The following is a 27,845-nucleotide window of genomic DNA, read 5'->3' as shown; positions in this document are numbered from 1 at the left end:
ACTGTTGTAACAAAATGCATTCACATTAACATTACTTTTAACCCTAACTATCTTGGAATTAAAAAAAATAAATAATGAATGAGTGTAAACTCAAAATGTGCTTAGAACAGCACTCATGAATTTTACATCAACTTGTTTAAAAGGTTTACTTATCCTTTAACTGATACATTGAGCCTGTAGCATTTGTTGTAATTAGTAAATGGAGTATTATTAATGGGGGAATGTAATATGGATCGATAACAGTAAAAAATGGTCGCAATGGGACCAAAATGGCACTTTAGGACAAATTTAGCATTTATGTGACGAAAAAAACCCGTAAGCAACCTTTTGAATTTCTTGTGGCAGAAGGTTTGCGATTGCAAATTTTTTAGTTTGCGCACGTGCGCAGTGATCGTAATAAAACTTTTTTTGTGATTTTTATTACGATCCCCCTTAACTCATTTTCTCTATAGCATTAGAATATTCTTCAGCTGAAACCCTCCCCTCTATAAATTTTGTTCCAACCCTACTTGACACAAGCTCAGTAGACAGCAGACTACTGGCAACTCATAGATATTACCTTTTTGTACATACATTCCATATTATCTCGGAACAGAATATGGAATTGCCAACAACCCACTACAAAGGAAGAGAGAGCTAAGGGAGCAGATATCACAGTTTTTTGAAGAGCAGGAACTCAATGAGCAAATCTTCAGGCAGAATTCTTCATTAAAAATAGTTTTATTGGAGTATTGGATTATTCTTCATTAAAAATAGTTTTATTGGAGTACCATGATCGTTTCATGTTCACAGACATCTAACCATAAGCTTGGTCAATGATTAAGTGCTTGTAGGTCATTGCCTTCACCCACAGGCAGAGAACAATAAAGGTTTAGGAAGGCTTAGCTGCCAGCCACCAAATATAAGTATGTAGTTAAAGTTCTCCCATGAAAAGCCATTCACTGATCTGATTATAAGGAGGAAAGGGTGATGATATTGTTATACTTTATGCAAGGAATATGGAATCTCCTTGGTTCACGCAAATGTGGTTGACCCAAGAAAACCTAGAGATAAACTATAGGGAACAAAGATTTAAGATCCAGTGAGGGTCACAGGAAATAATCAAAGTATGTTTTCATTGCAAATTGCAATGCAGCCCAAAGGTCTAACTTGCATGTGGCAGCACTAACTGGCGTGTATTTAAAGGAAAATTAAACCCAAGTTTTTAAAATGTTTTTAAAAGATTTGCCACATGTCCCTCTCCTGAACTGCCATAATGAAACTTCTCCTGCTTACTTACTATTTGTGCACCGCGCCGGAGTTATTTTCAGCCGCATCGTTTCTTGCGGCGGCCATCTTTTTACCGATCGCGTCACTTACTTCTGGCTTCTAACATCAGCGCTGGCCCGGGGAAATCTGGAGAGCTCTGTGAGCATGCGCTTGGCTTGGGGGAGTGAAAGTGCGCGTGCGTACGCCCTAATATCACTTCATTATGTGGCAAAAGGAAGCTGGAATCTTTTATAGGAGTGTACAGTATTTTTTACTTGGATTTATTATTGCTGGAATGGGGGAAGTCTACTGCAGGAAAGCTAATGGTAAGTAGCTCTTCATGTAAAGGGCAACAAGCTGAGCTTAATTTGTAAATAGGGTTTAGTTCTCCTTTAAGATAGTTTCAAAAGAATTTAAAAATAAAAAAAAAGAGCGAACAAAATCACAATGTACATTATATATATATATTTAGAAACATAGCTGAGTAACTATTAGTTTACATCAAGGTAAAAATCAATAATAAATATATTGCTGTCTTACCTCAGCTTTGCCTAGAAAGGCAACAGCTCCTGCTGTCACTTCTGCAGCAAATATGACAAGCAAGCAGGCAAAAAACTGAGAAGATATCAAAACATAAAAATAACGTCAACATTTGAATTTCATCTTCAAAATGATATGAAAATCTGATCACAATTTTTAGTTTTAGCATTTGTACCAGAAACCAGGGCTGTCCTACTAAAGGCTTAAATAATAATAATGAGATACAAATTCTACTTTATGCTGACAAATTACTCATGTCCATAAATATTAAATAAGGAAATATCTTTTTTTTATCCCCAAGTGGCAGGCCTAATAATAACAGCTGCTGGCTGAGCTCCCCCATAATTAACTGGTAGCTTGGTGATGAATGGTGGCAAACCAATGGCCTGCATAGCCGATATATGTCCAAAAATGGGCTAAATACCAAAAATAAAGTTTAAAAATCCTGTTGAGCAAGTACTGCATTAGCCTGTGAAGCAATCCTCTCATGGTGGGTCACCATAGGTCCAGCACGTTAGTCATAAGGTGCTGGGTGATGAACATTTTGACCACGCCCATTTTAGCAACCACACCCTTTAAATACCACTCCCTTTTTGCTAAATTTGGCAGGTTATTTAAAGTTTGAACACATTTCTGGGGGATTTGGTGTTGTTTTATGTGTTATTACAGTTTTGATAATGCAGGTGAATTTGCCCTTTAAACTGCAAGTCTCAGTTCCCCCAAGAGACCTGTTTAGCTTATTAGTTACAATTGTATCTCAGTGCAGTTATGGCTTGTTAAGATTTCTGGGCTCTCTGCCAAAAGCTACTTATTTAATTAAATGTGAGAAACAATGTTTCTAAGTGCAGGTGAAGCTCGTTATATTTCTGGGTTCTGCCAAAAGCTACTTTTTAATTAAATGTGAGAAACATTTGTATCTAAGTGCAGGTGAAGCTTGTTTAACTTTCTGGGCTCTCTGCCAAAAGCTACTTTTTAATTAAATTTGTATCTTTTTTAGCATTCGGTGCAGGAGATCAACTGGAAATGAGGGACTTTTCAGTAAGAATCCGGGACTGCAGGTTGAGCTGTCAAATGAGGGACTGTCCCGTGAAAATTGGGCCAGTTGAGAGGCATGCCTTAGTGGCCAAATCAAGTAATGTTCCACTTGTTTGGCGATCCTTACCAAACAAGTGGATCTTCTGGTGCATAGCCAGCTAAAGGCAATAAGGTTTGTTTTTTCCTTCCCTCTCCATGATATAAGTTCCTGGGCGTGGCATCCTGCATAAATATTATTTTTGGCTCTCAGTAAGACTTTATCCTATTTACATAACACTGTGTGAATAAGAATATCTGTACTCGGGCAGAGGCATGCATAACTCCTAATATTTCTCTTTGGTTTTTATGCATTCTACATTTCTAGTGCTATATGAACATTCTTCTCAGAGCAGTCCACTTAGACTGCAGCCATGCCGGGGGCGTGGCCTCCTTGTGACATCACCACACATGCACGCAATGCACTGCAACATCACTGAGTGCTTACTGCACATGCGCATTAAGTGTTCGACCGACCTCATAACCGTCTAGAGATACAAAATTGAAGGCTCTTTATTCTTGCTAGAACTGACAACTGCAACTTATTGGGATATGAAGAGGTATAACTATAGAGGGGGCAGACCCAGTGACCAATGGACAAGGGTCACAGGTGACAAACTAAATTCAATATTGCATCTCATCTGTGTATTTTTAAGATTTGTGCATCTAAAATTAAGATTATTTCTAATTTTTAATTTAACAAAATTTGTTTTAGAGAGACTTGGTACTTGTATAACAAAGTACCAAAAACTATGACTACAGGTGACATTGTTTGTAAACATGATTTTGAGAAATAGCTGTGACTGGCTGGGCTACAAAAGCATATCAAACACCCCCAGAATAGTCACATGTTATAATAAAGTAATTATTCCATTATAAAGTACATTAGAGGGGATTATAGGCAGTTGGGGGATGTTCTTTTTTCCCATAAAAACAATCAGCGCACCAGAGGTCACCCCTTTAGATTAGAGGAAAGGAGCTTCCATTTGAAGCAGCGTAGGTGGTTTTTCACGGTGAGGGCAGTGAGGCTGTGGAATGCCCTTCCTAGTGATGTGGTAATGGCAGATTCTGTTAATGCCTTTAAGAGGGGCCTGGATGAGTTCTTGATCAATCAGAATATCCAAGGCTATTGTGATACTAATATCTACAGTTAGTACTAGTGGTTGTATATATAGTGTATGTATGTGAGTGTATAGATTGGTAGGTGTGGGTTAAGTGTGCTGGGTTTACTTGGATGGGTTGAACTTGATGGACACTGGTCTTTTTTCAACCCTATGTAACTATGTAACTATGTAACTATCGCATCTTACCGCTCCAAGCAGACACTGAGATTCACGAGCTGCTCCACAGCAACCAAAGAACCCAATCAGCATCATCAATGCTCCTGCCCCTATTAGGACATACAAACCTGCATGGAAGAAAACAGAATAAATGAACTAATAATGTTTTACATAAGGAATTCATAAGGAATTTGAATGTAACCTTTTGTAAAGGTCAAATGTATTATTTTTTAAAAAAGAAAAGACAAAACCAAATACAAAAAACAAAAAAGAAAAAGAATAGCACAGGTAAATGATTCCAGGCCACAGATAAGAGTTGCTCAAATTACATAAAGTTGTCCTCTATCATATAAAATTGGCAAAGTAGCAATATATAAATCAGCATCCTCCCGGTAAAGAACATTGTCTAGGAGTTATTATCCAAGCTCAGCACCGGTGAACTTTGCCAGCATGGCAAAGTATATATTAGATATTTCCCTCCTCTTTCTGGTTAGCAGGCACTTCCAGGTCACACCAAGGGCCCCAGACTTTAGTGCTATAGCCTCTATTTTGGTATCACATTGTTAATTAGCTGTTTCCAGACTTTAACAGTGGAAAGTGTGGTGCCCATCCACTGAATGGTTATTGTTTTCTTTCCATAGAAAAGTAGTAATCTAAATAAAAGTCTGGGATATTTCTGTGGGATGATGTTGTCTAATTCCCCATAGCAGGTTGCAGGTTATTTGCCAACATCTTATAGGTTGCTATAGTTTAGCTCTGGGCAAAGTTATTTCCATTTATAACATATGGGGGTTGAAATGTTAGTGTTTGCATCATAATACAGGTTACATTGAATGTAAACTACTCCTTTAAATAAAATGACCAAAGCTGCAATTGTACATTGTTATAGTCCATGGAAAATCCAGCTCTGTTTCCAAAGCTAAACAATATAATAATTATGGGCTTGCAAGGAGCAATCAGAGAATGATAGCAACCAAACAAACAAACGCCAGGGATGTCCCAGGATTCAGAACTATTTTCACAGCTTTAGTGGGCAGTGTTTAACACAGATTCTATTTATACTCATCGCTGGACGAGGGATTTCTCGTTCCTTACACTAGAGTCTGAAGTATTTCTGTATCAGATTTCGGTAAGTCCAGCGCATAGTTACAACTCCCCACCTTCCCTCCTTATGAATATACAAATTACTGTCACTGAGAAGGGAATGTGGTGTAGTGGAAACTATTTTCCATGTACTCAGCTTAATCGAAGGGTAGGGACACCATAGCTGACATCACAGGCATGTTGTTCGCTGTTGCCTGCAACGTTATTAATAGCAAGAAACCAAGTCTGACATCTGGACTGACAAGGCAGATAAATGTTCCTTGTGAGGGGCAGCCACCTGAGGGGTGCAGTGGAAGCATTGCTAGGGCTTTATCAAACAACATTTAACACGTTTCAGTAATGGTGCATGCAGTTGAAAGGAATTTTATTGTTCCCATATTACTCTTTTAAAACATTTCTATTTCTTTCTTTTTTCTTCTTTTTTAGCACTGCTAATAAGTGCAGCCTTTTATTCACTATATGGAATATTCCTATCATTAAATATTTTAAAACAGCTGTGGAGTTCTTCTACTGCCTAGGTAAGCTCTCATATATCCATCACTCCTCTAATGAATCTACTGTGCCTTTTGTCATTTTTCCATGGATATATTGATACAGTCAGACAGCCAACTGATATTACAACAAGATGTGCTGCAGTTAGCGATTGTAAAACCCCATAGGGCAGGGCCTGCACCAAAGAAGTCTGCGCCAGCTTGCTATGCGATTCAGTTAATGAGCCAGGAGCCAAACGAACAAATTGTCCCAATTTGGCCCACTTCCTGAGTTGGCGAGGGGCATGGTTATAAAACTAACCACAGTTTATCAGAGGGTGACCTTCACAGCTTTTTATTTGTGTAGGATTTTTAGGGCATGAATTAATCAATGGGTGAGAATCCTAACAAATCTGTTACAGGTATGGTATCTATTATCCAGAATGCTTGAAACCTGGGGTTTACCAGCTTACTAGCTTTTTTTCCCGTAATTTGAAACACCATACATTAAAGGGGATCAAAAGGTAACACATATACATCAATTAGAAATCTGTGTGTTCATTACATGATATGTACTCATGCTGCAATATATACTTATCTAAATATCTTTACCATTTGCAGGAAACACTGACATTTAATAAGTTCATATTGCAAAATCGGTCTTTATATGTGTAATGAACACAATGATTGGTTATCATTGTTTGCCTGTAGATCCTCTTTAAGTATACTAAAAATCTTCAAAACATGAAATAAACACAATAACAGTTTGCCACCAATATGGATTTATTCAGCTTAGTAACCGTCAAATACAACGTACTCTTTTGCTATTAAAGGGAAAATGTAAATGGAAACAATTAGTATAATTTGTTCACCTTTGATTTAACTTTTAGTATGATGTAGAGAATGATATTCTGAGGCAATTTGCAATTGGTCTTCATTTTTTATTATTTGCAGTTTTTTCATTATTTCATTTTCAGTTCAGAAGCTCTCCAGTTTGGAGTTTCAGCAGCTATTTGTTTGCTAGGGTCCAAGTTACCTTAGCAACCAGGGAGTGGTTTGAATTAGAGACTGGAATATGAATAGTAGTGGACTAAGTAGAAACAGAAGTAAGAAAACATAGCAATAACAATACAATTGTAGCCTCACAGAGCAATAGTTTTTTTCACTGCTGGGGTCAGTGACCCCCATTTAAAAACTACAAAGAGTTGGGAAAAGAAGGCAAATAAATCAAAAACTATAACAAATAAATAATGATGACAAAATGAAAAGTTGCTTAGAATTGGCCATTCTATAACTTACCATACTAAAATTTAACTTAAAGGTGAACTACCCATTTAAAATATGTAAGATGGCTTTTCTGGGTTTCCAGATAACAGATCCCATACCTGTACAAGTGAACAGAAAGGTATGAGGTTTCCATCTGCAAAGCTGTCAACCCACCTGGATTTATCTACCTGGATGGGAAGGAGCCGGAACATGGTTCAGATGTAACAAGGTGTTTTTCTTGCATGGATAAAAATGAATGAAAATCACCTCCAAAAGGTTGATACTTTAACTATGGTAAATTATGGTGGGATCTTTTTTCATTCTTTATAAAATAAACTTGAAAAGTTTTTATATCTGATTATCATGGCACACAAGTGGATATTGCACTGTATGACCAACTTTAGAGTGTTATTGAGGTTTAGAGAAGCTGTCACTGTTTGCTTGAATTATATGTTAGTTTTCCTACAGAATCATTGCATATGCTCACTATACACAGTACTCTGTGCCACATGTTCTACAGTGTATTTTCCAGGAATGTGCAGCAGAGATTTTTCCACAGCTTGAAGGAAGATATACTTCTCTGCCTGAACTATGCACATTTGTCTTTCATAGCTCTGAGCAAAACCATACTTGGTCATCAAATTGTGTTGCTATTAACCCTCCTTCAACTGATATAATATTCTAATAAACCATGCTCAACATTAGATTTTTCCTAATTTTGTCTTATAGAATTGTCCACTGAAAGCTAGCACAATGAGATACCCTGGCAGCACAGTACACATCTTTGTTGTTTTAGAAACATCCCTAGCAATAAATGGTGGTAAACTGAGAGGCACATTGTTAAATAATAAAAATAAATAACATCACCTAAAACCTAACAATTTGCCATAAAAATCAATGGAAAGTGCATCTTCACATTTCAAGTAGAAAATCATGTTTTTTTGTTTTTTCTGTGATTTTTTAACTTTGATTTACTGTGACATTAAACAAATGTGATTTTGCATAAAAATGATCATATTCATAGTAAAATGAATGAATCTCAGGATAAGTCTGAAAAAAATGCGCCTACATTTGCAGACAAAGGTCATACAAGTTAACAAGGGACCAATTTTTAGTGTTTTGTTTATCACCTACAGAGCTATACAGGTATGGGACCTGTTATCCAGAATGCTCGGGACCTGGGGTTTTCCGGATAAGGGGTCTTTCCTTAATTCGGATCTCCTACCTTAAGTCTACTGAAAAAATTATTTAAACAGTTATTAAACCCAATTTGATTGTTTTGGCTCCAATATGGGATTAATTAGGTAATCATTTTTAAAAATGTGAATTATTTGATTAAAATGGAGTCTATGGAAGATGACCTTTCCGTAATTCTGAACATACCTGTGTATAGTGCAGGAATAAAATGCCCAAAATTGCCCATGTTCCAAAGGAACATCTGTTGATTCTATGTGACCTCTCTCTCTCTGGCTAGATTACACTGATGATTAAATCAAGCAAAAAAGTACAGGTATGGGACCTGTTATTCAGAATGCTTGGGACCTGGGGCTTTCCGGATAAGGGATCTTTCTGTAATTTGGATCTCCATAATTTAAGACTATTAAAAAATAAATTAAACATCAAACACACCCAATTGGATTGCTATGCATCCAATAGGGATTAATTCTATTTTAGTTGGGATCAAGTAAAAGATTATGTTTTATTGAAGAGAAAAAGGAAATCATTCTTAAAAATATGAATTATTTGATTAAAATTGAGTCTATGGGAGATGACCTTCCTGTAATTTGGAACTTTCTGGATAATGGGTTTCTGATAAGGCATCACATATCTGCACAAACAAGTGTTAATGCAGTAGAAAAAGATAATAAAGTCTTTTATAAAAGTATACAGCAGATGGTGCCAGTTTGCAATAAGTGGTGATATTATCAGTAGTGATGGTATTCATTTATTAGGACAAAAAAATCCAAACGCATGTCATTTATTAGGACATGCCTTACAGCTATCCTAATAAATTATATTTTGGATTTTACTACCATCACTAATGCTCTTATTATTGATGGTTTTTGCATTTAAGTTGCTCTGTTCACTGATGACTACTCTTTTTGTAACTTGGCAGACTTGTCAGTTAAAGGGTTGGTTTAAAGAGTTGGTTCACCTTTTGGTTAATGTTTATTATGTTCCAAAATGGCCTTTTTTTTACCAACTTTTTAATTGGCCTTGATTTTCCAGTATCATTTTCTGACGCTTTTCCTTGGTAAAGCTACAAATGGATTGTTTGTGTCACTTTTTATTTATTTATATTTCTATTTAGGCCCTCCTTTGTTTATGTTTCTGACTCTCTTTTAACCTCTTTTAGGGAAAATTACAGAGACTGTTCAAGTATACTTTCTGTGATTTAACCAATTCAAGATATTCTTAGATACAGTCAAATGTGAGAAAATTTGAGATAATGGTGCATGGGAGATTACCCAAGATTATGCAAAACAATTAAACGCAACAATGCAATTCTTGACAATCTTGACTTTTTCTATTTTATTTCTGTACAGTATTCCTGCTAAACTGCACTAGAAGTGTAATAATATGATGCCTTCATGAACTACATTTTTTTTAGGAACCTGTGAAGTTTGGAATAAGTTACTTTGTTTGATAGTTAAAGCCTCAAGGATGCTAAATATATTTGTAAATGCATATTAAGACTATAACCATGTGACTGTATACCTCATATTTGCCCCCTCTGAACGTGCGATTAAAACACTTGCTCCTAAAAACGTAATTTTTTTTTTTTTTCAAATATCAGCGGGGGCCCTACATTCGATGCCCTAAAAGCATTTATGTGGTTTGCTTCACTTTTGTCATGTGCGAAAGACAAACAACCACAACCAGCACATTAGGGCAGTTTCAAGTGGAGAGATCCCCTGCATACAATGTCTCTATGGCATCCTTCATCCCGGGCATCCTTTGTGTAGACTAAAGCTGGCCATGCACTATAATACTTCGGCCAATGAGACAACCTTTCCCTGATATGACACCAAGCAATGGGATTACAACTATGGGAATATGAGCCATTGGAGCTAAGACCATATCAAAGAGCTTATGCTGTCCTTTAAAATCGAAACCTGCCCGATCGACATCTGCCCAATTTTTGCCCAGATATTGGTCAATAAGGCCCATTATAGGGTCCCATACACAGGCAGATAAGCCTGCCGAAATGTTCTGAAGGGCCTGAATCAGGCTATCAAAAAAATGTAGTCTACAGCACAGGCACAAGTCTAAAGGGCCATTTACTAGCGTTTAGATTTTTTTACCATTTGGATTTTTTGTGCAATAAGTCTGTAATATGAAAAAGTTCCTGCCTGTGCTTTTTCAGTTCATATTTTTTGATAAATGTTTGACATTCATGGAAATGAGTTTATTCAAAGTCGCGAAAAAATAAAAGTGAGAAAAAGTTTTTTAGAGTTTTGCTAAATCTGCCAGGGATGCTTGGGAAAGTCAAGTTATATAGGGGCACAGTACTGCTATAGGAAATTCCCTGGGCCAGCGCATTTTTCTCAAAAAGGAGAACCAGCCTGTAAAAAAAATGCAGCAATTTCACATATTTGCACCACTGTTGTGAATTAGGGTTTCCATTCCTTTCAAAATCCTTTACAAAACCACAGTTTAAACCTGAATACATATGTCAGCCTCCTTTAAGGCTGGGGATTTTATTAGGAGTTGTGACTTAGGGGCATATTTATTATGCTGTGTAAAAAAGGGGCGAGAAAATTTGCCACACATCGCCAGGCTTCACTGTGTAAAAATGGCGTAAAAGCGGCATAAAATCTGCGTAATTGTTTTATGTGTTTTTTCTTCCACCGGAACTTATGGAAAATAACGGCGTAATATCTGGCGTTCAGATGACGATCTTTTCCATTTATTTTACACAGCTTTTTACTCTGTTTTTGCGGCAAATTAGTTTTACACAGCATAATAAATACGCCCCATAGTCTTCATTTAAAAATGCTGCAGAAATGGCTGTTAGTGGTTTCTGGTTACAATGTAGTCTGCCTTGACTTTAAAGAGTCACTTACACCCAACACACACACAGCTACTTCAGCAGAGAGTTTCTGTCACATCATAACAGTAGGGATGTAGCGAACCTCACATAAAAAGTTCGCGAACCCGTTTGCGAACTTCTGCCAAAAAGTGCGAACTTTTGCGAACTTTGCGAACCCCATAGACTTCAATGGGAAGGCGAACTTTGAAACCTAGAAAAGCCATTAATGGCCAGAAAACTGATTTTAAAGTTGTTTAAAGAGTGCCACGACCTGGACAGTGACATGCAGGAGGGGGATCAAGGGCAAAAATTTCTCTGAAAAATACGTTGTTGTAATCAGTAATCAGAAAATAAAAGCAGTCCTTACAAGGACTATTGGGTTACAGCAGATGAGATCAGAAGGACAGCTGTCCCTAGCAGCTACATACAGAGCAGTAGAAAGTAGATTACTAGTCAGCAAAGCTACCTAAACTGTCCCTCAAACCCCTGCACAGTTCTCTCCCTGTGCTAACTCATCAAGTACACACAGGCAGAATGTAAAATGGCTGCTGGGCTTCGGTTTATATATGGAAGGGAGTGGTCCGGGGGTGGTCCAGGAAGGAGAGCTGCCTGATTGGCTGCCATGTATCTGCTGGCTCTGGGGTGAGAGGTCAAAATTTGGCTCCAGCTAAGGCGAACCCAAAATTGCTAACATCGCTAAAAGTTCACGAACTTGCGAACTTGCGAACACCCGATTTTCGTGCGAATTAGTTCTCCGGCGAACAGTTCACTACATCTCTACATAACAGCAGCTTGGATACATGCCACTGCATAGGAAACAAAGCATATGTTCTTATTGTAAGCTAGCTCAACATTAGCGGTTTCAATTTCTCTTTTTCAATAATATGAAAGCATACATTAAATGACTGCAAGCTCAGATTGAAAAACCAGATATTTTCTAAATGAAATCCATCTGTGACCAAACTGATGTTAGTAAATAGTATGTGTGTTATAAACATGGTAATTGGGTAGCTGGAAACCATGTCCTCTGATTAATTATGTAATAAGAGATAATGATTTTGTTTTCTGATAAATACTGTCACATTTACAGGCTCTGGAGGATTAACACTGCCTGCCAAAGAAAGAGAAGCATTTAGATGTAAACAACTTGATTTGTTTGGCTTTTCTGCTATGATGATACCATAAATGAGCAGGAAGAGCGCTGTTATTATATATATAAAACATGAATATTTAATAACAAAAAAGGGTGAAATCATAGAAATACAAATCAATGAGCAGGAAGAACACTATTATTTAACTATAAAAGGACATTTAATAGCAAAAAGAGTGGAATTATTAAAAATACCGCTGAAAACCAATGATAAGAATAGTAGTAGCTATTGTATCATGGTATTACTGTACATGATGTGATTGTGCTCAATATATACAGTTATTAATCAAATACAGTTATTAACCATTATTTCAAGCTAAGATGCTTCACGGTTTCTAACAGGGTCTTGTTTGCAGGCCAGCGACCTGAACAAATGGAACTGAGAGGAAGAGCTAAATGTATTCTAAATTCCTCACACATTATGTGCCGCAGCAAAGATTCGAGAAGCAGTATTTTTTATGTTCTCTAGGTTTGACTGGGATTCAAAATAGGCCCTGGCATTTTAAGTACACAGAGGCCGCCCCCAGCAGCCCAATAAATAGTGACTGTCTGTGGCATTTTACAGCAGCCCCTCTGGCATAAGTGCAATGGATAGGGCTTGTGCTAAACATTATTTATGCCTATTATTTTAATCTTGAAAAATCTATGATTTTTGTTATCTCTAAAAAAGGGAAACTGAAGCTACTCCATGTTTGGTCCTTGTAAGGTAGGCACCTAGAGTATCAGAGCTTAGATAATGTAATTATAATGGACTGTCTATGAAGATTTTCATTCATCCAGGTCATGGTATAAAGCAACTGGACTTGCTAAGTAATCATTGAAGACGTTTCACTACTCATCCGAGCAGCTTCTTCAGTTCAACTGACTGGTATGGGAAGTCCTCAGCATATATACTCTTCCACTAATCCAATCACAATGGCACTTTGTAACTCTTCAGAGAGGTGACACCTGAAACTCACAGAGGTGTGAATGCTGTGGAGTTACTTTGAAAGGATTACCAAAGTATCATGCAACTCTTCAAAACAGGTGTTCTTGATAGAGTTGCATGAATGGATGTGTGAAACGTCTTCAATGATTACCTAACAAATTCAGTTGCTTTAGATTTATTTATACTAGATATACATAATGGACTCCTGCTATCAGATTACAACAAATGGGGAAGGGGTACATACTGGCTTTAAATTCCCTGTTTACACAGTACAAGCCCTATTCACTAATCTCAAATTGAACAAAGGGGTACTATACTTCCCCTTTACACCATTTCTAAACTATTACCTTGCATAGTCCACAGCAAGTAGGTACTGCTTAAGCAAGTAAATACTTAAAGGAACAGTAACACCAAAAAATGAAAGTGTATAAAAATAATTAATATCTTATGTACTATTGCCCTGCACTGGTAAAAGTTGTGTGTTTGCTTCATAAACACTACTACAGTTTATATAAATACCCTGCTGTGTAGCCATGGGGGCAGCCATTTAAATTGAAAAAAGGAGAAAAGGCACAGGTTACTAAGCAGATAACAGATAAGTAGCAGATTCCCATTGTATTCTACACAATGTATCTGTTATCTTCTTATGTAACCTGTGCCTTTTCTCCTTTTTTCAACTTAAATGGCTGCCCCCATGGCTACACAACAGCTATTTCTATTAACTACAGTAGTCTTTTTAAAGCAAACACACAACTTTTACCAGTGCAGGGCAACAGTACATTATATTTTAAAACATTTTTATTTTTTAGTGTTACTGTTCCTTTAAGGTACTGTTTCAACAAATGTATAATGCAATTGATACTTTGTGTGGTTCTTTATAATTTATGTGCAAGATTGTATCACAAAAAAGTGTCCAGTAGAATAACCTATAAAATATAACCTCTAACACTTGTTTATATGCAAACTGAATGGAGAGAGAAGGGCTTGTTTGCAACTTAACATGAGAAGTTATCTGTTGCTTTCGTTGCATATTATATTTACAGGCCACTATGTTCTCTACATTTTTTTAAATTACAAGTGTGTCATTAAGTGCAATTGTGCCATTAGTTGTTATTGCTACTCCAGTTGCTAGATAGTAATATTATGCAGGGGATACAATTGAGCTGGTTCTAGAGCTGGTTCTCTGTGATGCTGAGGAGAGGATTATGCTAGGTGGCCTATATACAGTGGCTTGCAAAAGTATTCAGCCCCCTTGAACTTTTCCACATTTTGTCACATTACAGCCACAAACATGAATCAATTTTATTGGAATTCCACGTGAAAGACCAATACAAAGTGCTGTACACGTGAGAAGTGGAACGAAAATCATACATGATTCCAAACATTTTTTACAAATAAATAACTGCAAAGTGGGGGTGTGCGTAATTATTCAGCCCCCTGAGTCACTACTTTGTAGAACCACCTTTTGCTGCAATTACAGCTCCTAGTCTTTTAGGGTATGTCTCTACCAGCTTTGCACATCTACAGACTGAAATCCTTGCCCTTTCTTCTTTGTAAAACAGCTCCAGCTCAGTCAGATTAGATGGACAGCGTTTGTGAACAGCATTTTTCAGATCTTGCCACAGATTCTCGATTGGATTTAAATCTGGACTGTGACTGGGCCATTCTAACACATGGATATGTTTTGTTTTAAACCATTCCATTGTTGCCCTGGCTTTATGTTTAGGGTCGTTGTCCTGCTGGAAGGTGAACCTCCGTCCCAGTCTCAAGTCTTTTGCAGACTCCAAGAGGTTTTCTTCCAAGATTGCCCTGTATTTGGCTCCATCCATCTTCCCATCAACTCTGACCAGCTTCCCTGTCCCTGCTGAAGAGAAGCACCCACAGAGCATGATGCTGCCACCACCATATTTGACAGTGGGGATAGTGTGTTCAGAGTGATGTGCAGTGTTAGTTTTCCGCCACACATAGCGTTTTGCATTTTGGCCAACTTTGTGCAGTGCACGACTAATAGTTGTCCTATGGACAGATTCCCCCACCTGAGCTGTAGATCTCTGCAGCTCGTCCACAGTCACCATGGGCCTCTTGGCTGCATTTCTGATCAGCGCTCTCCTTGTTCGGCCTGTGAGTTTAGGTGGACGGCCTTGTCTTGGTAGGTTTACAGTTGTACCATACTCCTTCCATTTCTGAATGATCGCTTGAACAGTGCTCCGTGGGATGTTCAAGGCTTTGGAAATCTTTTTGTAGCCTAAGCCTGCTTTAAATTTCTCAATAAGTTTATCCCTGACCTGTCTGGTGTGTTCTTTGGACTTCATGGTGTTGTTGCTCCCAATATTCTCTTAGACAACCTCTGAGGCCGTCACAGAGCAGCTGTATTTGTACTGACATTAGATTACACACAGGTGCACTCTATTTAGTCATTAGCACTCATCAGGCAATGTCTATGGGCAACTGACGGCACTCAGACCAAAGGGGGCTGAATAATTACGCACACCCCACTTTGCAGTTATTTATCTGTAAAAAATGTTTGGAATCATGTATGATTTTCCTTCCACTTCTCACGTGTACACCACTTTGTATTGGTCTTTCACGTGGAATTCCAATAAAATTGATTCATGTTTGTGGCTGTAATGTGACAAAATGTGGAAAAGCTCAAGGGGGCCGAATACTTTTGCAAGCCACTGTAAGGGTGGGCCACTTGCTCTTTGCTTGATGTAAAGAAGAAAAGAGTAGAGGTTAGCTACCTCATATAGGTGCCACGGTGAGCTTGATAGTTAGGTTAGCTAGTGGTAAGCCAGGTCTGTGGAGCTCAGTTGTAGGTGGTGAGTGATAGGTGTAGCCCGCCTAGTTGTGCAGCGGAGGCTCCAACAAGGAGGAAAGGGTCAGTATGCCAATGGTACTCTGCTAGTCAGGGATCCAAGGTATAGGGAGCTAGGATTAGAAAAGTATTTTGCTACATAGAGGACAGAATGTCCTATGCCAGAACCCTGGGAGCTGTAGAGCAACCTGATCTAAAGGATGAGTATCATCAGGATGGCAAGCAGCAGCAAAGGGAAAAGTGGCCTGGAAATCCTTGTACTGCTTGACTACTGATAATATTGTTGGGAACTGTCTGAACTACCAGTTTATTCCATTCCAAGTACCTTGGGCTCAGGAACCTCTTGGCCCAGCACTGGTGGTCTGTAGCCATAATAAGCAATGGAATAAACAAATAACTTATTCTGTAACGTTGTGTTGACCTCCAGTTTATTTTATTTTAAGTATTCAACTACAGCCAAATTAATTGTAACGGCAATTTGCTGTTAACTCTCTATACTACCACGGTATCTGTGCAACCCTGTCCCCTTCCCCTTTTCTTCTGGAACCTCTTCCCTGTTAATGAAAATTCAGCCATTACTACAAATGTTATTAGCACATGTGGTACACAGGTAAGATACAAATTGGAGTTTCCGTATGGCTTAATTTGCCTGCAGCATTCCACATGCACAGATGAGCAATATCTATCATCAAATGCTCTTGCTTTATTGTTAATCTATACAGACTGGGGCCCATTTATAAACACTGGGAAAATATGCAGCTGTGCAGTAACCCATAGCAACCAATCAGTGCTTAGATTTTTCCAGCAAACTGCAGGTTGAACATTAAAAGCAATCATTTAATTGGTTGCCACGAGTTACTGCCCAGGTGCAAATTTGCTCAGTGTGTATAAATGGCCCCCTTAACCAAAGCAAGCAATATAGCTATAATTTAGAGCAGGGGTCCCCAACCGCCGGGCCGTGGACCAGTACCAGGCCATGGGTGGCTTTCAAGTGGGCCGCCTCTGTTCCTGTCCGCAGTAAAAATGCAGGGGACACAAAGCAGTGCACATATAAAGGCACAAAATAAAGCGCTGTGCATTCAAAGTTACGCGTCGCACAAATAAAGCTGCGCATAGAGACACAGATATAAGGCGCGCATGAACGTGCGAATGAATGCTGTGTGCGCGCAACCATCCCCCCGGTCCGTGGAAAACATTTTCGGCTTGCAACTGGTCCGTGGTGAAAAAAAGGTTGGGGACCCCTGATTTAGAGTATAAAGTAAGTGCAGTTATTAAGTATTTCTGTGCAAAGCACAGAAAGCAAGTCCCATAATCTGTTAAATTATGAATAAAATTGTATAAATACTAATTTTAATTTTAGAATGATAGAATTACAAAATCTGCAGTCTTGTTTTGGTATCAGATATAAGAAGACAAAAGAACACACTTCTGCTTAATTGATACTGTGCGCCTAAAATCTGCATCACAAAACCCACAACTACATCTGTGATAGTGAAAAGGTTAATTGTGTCTTCAGCTTCTGTTTCCTGGAAAAAGGCCAATAAAATACAGAAGGCGCCATCTCCTCTGAATACCAGATGCACACAATTTGCCTGTTTAAGGTCATCTTGATTTACAGCGAAACAGATAGTAAAATTAGAAAACAATCTATAGATATTGCAGGGGGACCGGCTGCACATGCTGGAGAGCAGTGATGGCACAGTAAGGGTCATATTGCACACTAATGAGCCCCACAGCATACCAAATTACTTTCACATTACATATAATGTACTTTAGGGAGCTTAATGCATTGGCAAGGGGACACAAACAGTGTAAAAATACATTTATTTGTGGTCAATTTGCAATCCAAAAATGTTATCTATATCTCGGATAAAAAGCACATTTACCCTGCATATGATAGATTCTTCTAAACCAGTGATTAGATAATATCCATACTGTATGGCAGTGATTCATAATTACTGCCGGTATCTACTGAGAACCACTGCTGCTACAGACAGAGACTCTGCAAGACTCAACAATTACACAAATATCTGCCTGAATGTGTGCATGAACTCTGACATGAACAGTCTCAACCTACATCAGACTATTTATATATGTCTCTTTCCATTGCCAGACTACAATGGATTTGATTCTCAATGCAGTTTGGTTAACTTTTCAGTGCACATGAAGTTCTCTATAGAGAGTAAGCACCAGTTTGCATGTGTGCGCAAGGCATATATGCATCATTTCTTTCATGATTTTGTTGCAAGATTGCAACTGCTAACTTTTATATTTCTAGTACTATTGCAGCAAAGTTTTGGTTAAACACTGTGTTAACCCGTTTATATTAGAACTAAAAGAATTCACACATGTATGCCAGACTGCAGGGTGGAAGATTAACTTTTATTCTTTGCTGTTCTCTCCACTCTCCTTGCTCCACTCACACTCTTTCCCCTCTCTGTATCCACAGCCTTTATCACTACTCCACCTAGTTGCTAAGCAGAAAATACATAGTAAAATAAACACTTAACATTTTTTACTGGAACAGATGGAACCACATTACATCCCTTTGCACCTTACAAATCAACAAAGCAAACTGTATCTGGGAGGCAAAATCAAACCTCTAGAAAGATAAAATATTTGAGATGAACTTCTAACCCTCCCTCTACCCTGTCACCCCCTTATCCTTACCCCACTAACCCTACCCTTCCAATTCTACCCCACTTACCCTATCACCCTTTCTACTCAATCAACCATAACCCAATAGAAATGAGAAATAACCGCAAAAACAAAAGGTAAAAAGAAGCACAAAGTCAATATGTTATCAATGCTGAAGCCTTTATTGTATAAAAGTAAGAAAAGCTGACTAAATGTTTGACAAATAAGTTGATTGTTCTATTTCTTCTATTATAAAAATCAATAAAAACTTTCAAATTAAAAAAAAAAAAAATATTTGAGGAGACCTGGCAGTCCAGTCTGCAAATTATCTAGTACAGTTGTTACTTGAGTTGTTGAAGGTTCTGTATAGCACATATCAAAAAGTGCATTTGGAGCTGGACTGGTTACTAATAGTAGGTCATAGTCATCATAATCTTCTTGGTCTGTTTAATCAGAGTAATAGCTTTGAAGCCTCTTAAAGTGGAATGCCTTTCTATTTACTTGTTGGCTGTTTGGCAGTGACCATGGTACCCTTGACTTGAATAACTTGATAGGGTTCCATCTTTGATGGGTGATAGATACTGTGTTCAGTTTTCAGTATTCTTATTACTCTTATTATACTTATACAGAACATATTCAGCAATGCTTTATGAAGATTATATATTATAATCTCCATATCATTCACCTGTCCCTATTACTTAGGGTTATGTAATAAAAGGCACTATGTTTACCCAGGAGTAGTAAACCATAGCAACCAATCTCCAGGTAGAATTAACTGGTCACCTGTTTAAAAGCAAGCATCAAATTGGTTGCTATGGGTTAGTGCTTCTGGGCAAACTTAGTGCCTTTTATTATATATGGGAGTAAAGACTATAAATGCTCTGGAGGGTTAAATAAAAGTATAAAAGTCTAATTTTATCTGTATTCTAAGAGGGATGTTGGGCAATGATGTGACCTCTAGCATCTTTAACTATGGATCGGGCAGTAGCCATACATATTCTAGGGGGGAAGTGGTGGTGGGGTTAATAAAAAAATAAAATAGTTTCAGAATGCAGAGACCTGCAGCTCCCTTCAGTAATACAGGGCTCGCTGGGTTAATCAGCACTGTATTATTGAAGGGCGGTTAGGGGGAGGCAGGTAGGTATTCAGATGAACAAGGTACAGAGCAGGTCTACTTCCCCATTACATTTATATTGTTTTACTAGATGAAAATCCAGTCTCCAATGTATTTTTCTTATTATGCCAGTATAAATGTAACAATATGAACAAGGCAAAGGACTGTGTGGTACTGTATATTAGATTAGATACACTCATAGAAATCAATGGTTTCGCTGAGTGCACAGCAAACTCCAGATCAATAATAAGAAAAACATTAATAAAAGGATACATTTATGTTTTTCTCAATACATCTTCTGTGCTTTTTTCAGCTTTCATAAACATAAAAAATGTGGCATAGGATTTTACAGTAGAAAACAGGAATTGGACTAATAATTGTGGAAATTATTTACAGTTTTTTAAATTTTAATTAGCGATGCCCCGAACCTCCGAACCCACCCCGATGGATTTGGCCGAATACATTACAGAATCCGAATTAGCATATGCTAATTAGGACCGGGAAGGGTTAAAGATCATTGCGTGTGCAGCGCACAATGAGAATTTTTCCCCCCTAACATTTAACGCTTCCGAATGCGAATTAGCTTATGCTACTTAGGATTCAGATTCGGTTCGGCTGGGACTGTGGATTCGCTCGAAAAAAAACCCTGCCCAAAAAGGCCGAATCCTGGCTGAATACCGAACCGAATCCTGGATTCGGTGCACCCCTAATTTTAATTATAATTGATTTATCTGCTGCAAAATTGAGATCTGGTAGAGCTTTCCATTATGTTGTTTCCTATGGGAAAAAAGCAGCCTTACATTGGCCAGCCAGGTCTTCTCTCTGACTAATCAATCCACGGCCCAAGCGGATGGATACTATATGGTCCCACACTGTATGGCCGCCTACGGAAGCTTACTTTTTTTTATCCTGCCCTATTCCAACACTAATTTATATTTATGGATTTGTTTAAGAATATTCACATTAAAATACTAATTTAATGGAAGATATATTGGAATACTGACTAGATTCCTTAGGATGTATAATTTTGATGGCATAATCACACACCTTAAAGGGAATACAGCTGTGGTAATTTGGTCTCTACATATATTACATATTTATGTACCTATATATATGTATATGTGTATTTCAATACATACTTATAGCTAGTCATAGGAAGAAGCTCCAGACAAAGTGAACAGTAGAAAGACACATCTGCTTCACATCCTGCAGTTATATTGACTTATAGCTACAAAAGAAAAAAATAGTATCTGTTATACCCATAAAGACACATGGTGTAACAGAAAAATATTATATAGTTATATAATATATAACTACACAGTTATATATTATACTGCACAATAGCTGTTCAGAAGAACAATTTGGTGAAGAAAGTTGAATTTTTCATTACCATACTGAACAAATAAAAACTTTGTCCAATCAATAGATAGTCTGACCCAACCAAGCCTAATTACTGTATTTTAAACATTTTTCAGCATTGAAACTGAATTGTTGTAAAAGTGTATCCAGCAGTGTCTCTGCAGCTCAACCTCTAATATGAAACCCAGAGCCATACAAAATGGAGGATGTATGTTTCTACCAACATCTAAATCACTGAGGATTATTTTTTAGTAGAATTAACAGTAGTCTGTCCTAAGGCAATGACACTAGAATCCATTCAGTCTGTAGGTAATTAGAAGAACCATTTCCTGATCTGGCTATTTGCTGTTTTCATTTGGCTTGTCTGTACTCACACTGCATCCAAGGTGGAAAATGTGACAGCAGTTCTCTAAGCTGCAAACACCACCACGTATCAGAGGGATAAAGGGCATTCTGTGTGGTACACTCCATGAAAAGAGACGTTATTCTATTCCCTGGAATTTCATTTCTGTTACTTGGGACTAACCAGAATCTGGACTATTTAAGTGTAGTAGAAAAATATCTTCTTTAACAGTATTATTGTGCAGAACCTCACTTTAACCTGAAAAATCCTTACAATCTAAAAACTAAACCCAGTCCACATCTTTTCAACTGCTTCGGTACTTGGAGTAACACAATTTCCAAGTATTCTGCGACTGCCACAAGATGGGAAGTTACACATTAAAATTAAGTACATATACATATACATACATTATAAGATACTATTTACCCCAGACATGGGGATAGGAATAAAGTAATTTATCTCATGGTAACATTTTTGATTTCAGGTATACTACATAGGTTCCCAGGTTTTTGCTGTGAGCATATAATAAACTTCTTTGTGTGTGTGCGTGTTTTTTTAACTCTATTAAAACTTCTATCTAAAGGTGGCCATACAGGGATAGATTTAAGCTGCCAATTTGGCCCCTCCAAACTGAGTCAGAAGTTAATCTGCCCAGGTATGAGGCCAATGTTGGACTGGGGTGTCAGGGGCCCACCAAAAGACCTTAGACATTGGGACCAGTATCTAAACAATTTTTCCTTTATTCACTTCACTCGCATTCTTTATTCTCTTAATCACTTCCCCATACATATAATAATTTATTCCATACATATTATTTTTCTCTCTCCCCCCTTCTATTTCTTTTCTTTATTTTCATATAGAAATGAGGAATGACCATGGTATAGGCATACAAGGAAAATGACTGGGTGACCACAAGGGCCCACCAGGAGTTTTCCTGGTATCCTGGTGGGCCAAAGCGACACTGTATGAGGCTCTTTGACCTTCCCAACCGATTTTCAGCCAGATATCAATCTACAAAGTTCAAAAGTCCAGATGGCCTTATTACAATTGTTATGCACGATAATGGAGAGCTCAACCTACCTCCTCCTTGCATGGGGTCAATAAAACATTTTGGGACACTCTGGGCCCTTTATCAAGCCCGGAGGGGCCCTAAACATTGTCCTTTATTTTTTCATATGTACACTGGTTAAATAAATCACATTTTTGACTATTGGTGTGCTTCTGGATTTTCATACATTCATTATGATCGATGTGATCCATTGGCGCAATATCCCTTAGCTCAACGTGTGTATCATGGAATGAACAGCTCATTTGAAGACTGGATCTTTACATGTATGGACATATTTACTAAACAGGTCTCCTAATTCCTTTTGTACAGTTAGTACAAAGCTCCATAGGAGAGCAACAATGCTCATCATAGTTTAATGGTATTTCTCTGTTAAAGCTGAGCCAAAGTGATAGGTTAGGTCACTGCATAATCTTTATCATGTTTGTTTGATGAAGCCCTTAATGTATAGAGTTCTCACCCTTGGAAAATACCTTTCTGGAAAAAGTGTTCCCAGTGACAAGCAATAGGGGGTTGTTCAGCTTTAAAACTTTTAATAGGACATAGATATTCTGAGGCCATTTGCACCTGTTTTTTATTTTCATTTTTTGTGTTTTTCAGTTATTTAGTTTTTTGTTCTGCATTTCCCCAGTTTGTTTGCTAGGGTCTTGTTTATCTTAGCAACCAGGTAGTGGTTTGAATAAGATACTAGACTATGGGGCTGATTTACTAATCCACGAATCCGAATCCCGAATGGGAAAAAATCGGATTGGAAACGAACATTTTGCAACTTTTTCGTATTTTTTGCGATTTTTTCGTCACCGTCACAACTTTTTCGTAGCCGTTACGACTTGCGCGAATTGTCTCAACTTTTTCATAGCCATTATGACTTTCGTGAATTGTCGGGACTTTTGCATAGCCATTATGACTTTTGTGAATTGTCGCGACTTTTGCATAGCCATTACGACTTTTCGCGAATTGTCGCAAAATACCGATCATTGCGAAAAAAACGCATTCGGTGGATGCGTTCGTGGATTAGTAAATGTGCCCCTATGAATAGGAGAGAGACCGAATAGGGGGATAAGAATTAAAAAGTAAGAACAATAATAAAACTGTAAGCTCACAGAGCAATAGTTTTTTGCCTGCCGTGTCAGTAATCCCCATTTGAAAGCTGTAAGGATATAATGCAAGGACAGGCCAGTGCCCAAATATGGGGGCCATATGTATTTAGCTGAATTGATGTCACAACAGAAGAACATAGAAGAATGGCTGAGCTATTGTGTTAGTGACTCCATGACTGCAGGTTCCAGATGATGTGTTATCTACATGTTGCCTTCAAAAAGCCTCCCCGTACCAATAAAACGTACACTGCTAGTATCAAGGAAGTAGATGCCGGTGCTGTGTAAAGTAGTTTTAGTTTAAAAGGTTTCATGAAGCTCTGTGGCTTCACTGAACACAAACCACTGGCTGAGGCTTTGCTTTTACAACAGATAAGTGATGGCTGAACACAGCAAGTCTGAAAGCACAGACACTGCAATAAATTTTAAAAAAACTATGTCCTTTAATGTGTGTCAAGGGAGGATGCTTGGCATAATTTATTGTAAATAAAGTGTCTGACTGTAAGTGTCAAGGGCCCCCACCCCAGTCACGAATTCCTCCTCCCACTGCCACCTATTCCCACCCTATTTCTTACACTGCGTCACCTTTCCTGCACTTTTGCCTACCCCCCTTGCGCGTGTATCGCGTCACGTTACCTTTATTTGCAGCAAAACTTCCATGCAGGAAGTGGACCTGGGCCGGTGGGGCCCACCAGTTTTTTCCCAGTGTCCCGCTGGCCCAGTCCGACCCTGTGTGAATAATTTAATTTAAAATGTCCAATGCTGGTTCTTAACAAAATAATCAAACACTGTGCTTTCAAAAAGTATAGTGACAGGCTTTGTTTTAACTATTATATTTTCAAAAACATTTACTGACCCAGGTTATATTCTGTGTTGATGTTTAAGACCTATATTGACTGGTGCTACAAACAAAATACAATAAATTCCACAAATACCTTAGGACTGAAACCTCGGTGTTTATTTCATACCTTATCGTGCAGGATGTGGCAGTGAGCTGTGCAGTTTCTCTGTCTGGATGAAAACTGTGTGCTTTTACAGAAAGTCTGTGGAACCCATTATATCACATACCTTGCCCAGCATCTTTATTGCAAAAACACATTTTTTTCCCCTGGCCACTGCTACAGTTTTAATTCTTCCCAAGAGACTATGCCCAACAGCCACATAGAGGGAACTACATGATATATTACAATAATAAACTTCTTTAAGCTCTGCAAAATGAACTGTTATACATTAAATCATAACTGGCTGCCAAAGAATTGAAGGTGGCAAAGGAAATTATAAGAAGCTTAGAGACAATTCATTTGTATCCTCTGTTCTTGTTTAAGGATCGACGTGACCTGAACATGTTTGCTCTGCATACATGGGTATATATTTACTAGACTCTGTATCAATCAAAACCAATGAGAAATACAATTAGTTTTTTTTTTTTTTTTTAAATATTAAATTTGCATGATAAACATGTCTCAACAGCAAATGCTTGGAGTATCAGCTAGATGGCTAGGTTAGCTATCCCTCTGAATTATACTAAAATATTTATAAATTTCATAGTGACAAGGCCAATAAAAGATAGAATTGTTTAGTTTTTCCTTAGACTGGAATCCACACATGATGTGCTGAGTCTGTGGGATAAACTCTGCAATATGCCAAGCTAATGAAAGTACAAATAAAAACCAGTTTCCCCTTAAATACACACAGAAAAATGCATGAAAATATGTTAAATGCTATTGAAAACCCAAATGTCCCAATTTAATTAAAAATTGTGATGACCTGTTGGGTTTCAGGCAGTCCTGAAATCACTGCAAAGTACTGAAGACCTGCTATATCTGAGTAGCTTCTCCACATTAGTTAGATCCTTCTGGACTATTTACTGTCTCCTGACGCTTTAAAAAAAAATTGAAATTTGGCTCCTACAGTTACCAGAAGCAGCTCTTTGCCCCCCAGTAACTTTGGGGGTGCTGCCACTTGAGGCAGGTTTCTCAACTCGCCTCATGGTATCAGCACCCCTGTGTCTATTGCATTTTATAGCAGCCCCTACACAGATTTCCAGTAAGGGGTTTGTCAAAATATAGAAAAATATAGTGGAATATAGCAGTAGTGATCTGAAGTCTTGCAAACACCCCACAAGCGTGCATCATTTTTTAATACTTAGTACTTACGAGTAGACAGAGACATATTGATGATGTAAAAGAATAGGAGAATTTAATATAAGTTCAGTGTTCCATGGGAGTAGAATTAACAACCTACAGACAACTGGCATTGATAAAGTGTCAGTTGGTATCCAGAGTAGTAATAAGGAAAACAATGATTCCACAAAGACAGACCAGATGCATATTTGAGTTATAATAGTTTGTTCCTAAGGGAGTAAATGATGCTTTTTGTATAGAGTATAGACACAAGCAATAAGGATTTTTTATGACTAAAAAAAAGTTTTTTTTCCCTCAATAATGACAGTTCGTAAAAATAATCATGTGAATGTTATTCACACCAAAAGAGCACTAGTTTGAAAAGTGTGCCAACATAAACTCAACCCATTCTCACCAGAGGAAAGAAACTCCACCCCTGCATACCCAACAACAATACTATCCAGAGTAGAGAATAAGAAACGTGGTTAATATTTGGTGCCCAAGAACAAAGAAAAACACCTGTTGATAAAACTGTATGTGTAAGATGGAGTCCATATTGATTTGTCTAATATGTACCGAAATACAGTGGCTTGCTTAAGTGGGCATACTATGTATGTGCAACACAAAAGGTTGACTATTCACTCTCCTGTCAAGAGAAAGATCTGGAATTTAAGTGAATATAGGAGAACTTACAGTAGCATGTAGGGATAGCATACTAAAGTGAATTTATGTTAAACTAATTTTTAGCTTTGGCTGTCGTAAGTTTTTGTAGGCTCTAAGGGGTTAATTTGTACCAGCTCTAGTAAGTCATTTCAACAACCAATTATATATGTGTTTTCAAACAGGTGGGCAATAACAGGTGACCTGCTCATTGGTTTCTGGAAATTACTAAACTTTGTGACCTTCATTACATTACACCTTAATTCTTGACTTACAGAGGCATATGACTTACCGGTTAGTGTCACTTAGGGACAGAAATAATATGTCCTGTTATTTACATCAGGGCTGTGGAGTCGGTAGATAAATTCTCCGACTCCGACTCCTCAGTTTCTGATACTTCCGACTCCGACTCCACGACTCCGACTCCTCAGTTTCTGATACTTCCGACTCCGACTCCTCTGTTTTTAATATGCTAATGTATTTTATACATTCATACAGTCAATGAAAAGCATGCTTCATGGTCACTCAGCGTGTTCGTTTATGCACTGTGTGCATTGGGCTTTATTCTTATAGCAGAGAAGTAATTAATTATGACTGTTTGTGAATTGGGACATTTAAACTTGCTTTATTTATTTATTTTATTCCCATTTAAATTTAGTAGGAGTCGGAGTCGGTTCATTTTTTGCCAACTCCAGGTACCCAAAATTGCCTCTGACTCCTCGACTCCGACTCCACAGCCCTGATTTACATTTAACACCAATTATGACAGTAAACACCAAAACGGGCCAAATAAACATTTGGGCATGAAATCCATTATATGTCATACAGCATTTAAAGCAGTGGTCCCCAACCTTTTTTGGACCAAGGACCAGTGTGAACTACGAAAATTTTTCCGCGGACCGGGGTGGGGGGCGCTGCAATGAATTTGCGTTCATCTGTGCCTTTATATGCGTGGTGCGTCCATCTTGCGCCTTTATACCTGCGGCGCTTTCCTCTGAGCCTCTATATGTGCAGCGCGCCGCTTTTATAAGTGTCTTTCTTCCGGCTGCGCTTAGTGTACGCCTCACAAAGGACATGTAAACCCCACACACAAAAATGTAATCCGTGAACAGCCTCTTTGAAATCTTTTGCCAGAGTTAATAGTTAATAGTAAGTCTGCAACATCTCCTTAATCACTTAGATTTCCTTCTGTAACCCACTCAGCCCCCTTCCTCAGGAATTTGCTTTTACTTCTGGCTTGTGGGCATGCTCAGTTGTTCTCAGCTCAGATTACTAGACGCAGGCTGCTAGACGCTCTCCAGTCTAGCAGCCAATGAAGAGATGGCATTGCTGGTTCCCGTAGAAACTCATCTCTAGCTGTCTGCTTCAATTTTTTTCTCCTAACTTTCTCTCCTGAGTTCAGCTCAAACAAAGCAGGACTTTTATCAGACAATTCTGCCTGTGTGAGCCTGTATTCTTGATGAAATGTATGCTGAATAAGGGTCTGTGTAGGTATATACTGTTTGCAGATTTAAATGTATCTGATTATGTATCAGAGGAAA

The 27,845-nt window shown here is 38.1% G+C and overlaps 1 protein-coding gene across 1 annotated transcript in view; it reads right to left on the bottom strand.

Annotated features, from left to right (window-relative positions):
• Nucleotides 1-27,845, bottom strand: part of tspan2 (tetraspanin 2) — a gene marked incomplete at its 5' end in the record, with an annotated part of 75,514 nt that overhangs the window by 9,780 nt on the left and 37,889 nt on the right. Inside the window, 2 exon segments of the mRNA NM_001113061.1 lie at nucleotides 1,789-1,863; nucleotides 4,170-4,267. Of these exon segments, the coding sequence (NP_001106532.1) occupies nucleotides 1,789-1,863; nucleotides 4,170-4,267 (173 nt within the window).

Source organism: Xenopus tropicalis, chromosome 2 (assembly GCF_000004195.4).
Source record: "Xenopus tropicalis strain Nigerian chromosome 2, UCB_Xtro_10.0, whole genome shotgun sequence".
NCBI lineage: Eukaryota > Metazoa > Chordata > Amphibia > Anura > Pipidae > Xenopus > Xenopus tropicalis.
The sequence above is the reverse complement of the archived record's forward strand: the minus strand, read 5'-3'. Positions and strand labels throughout refer to the sequence as shown.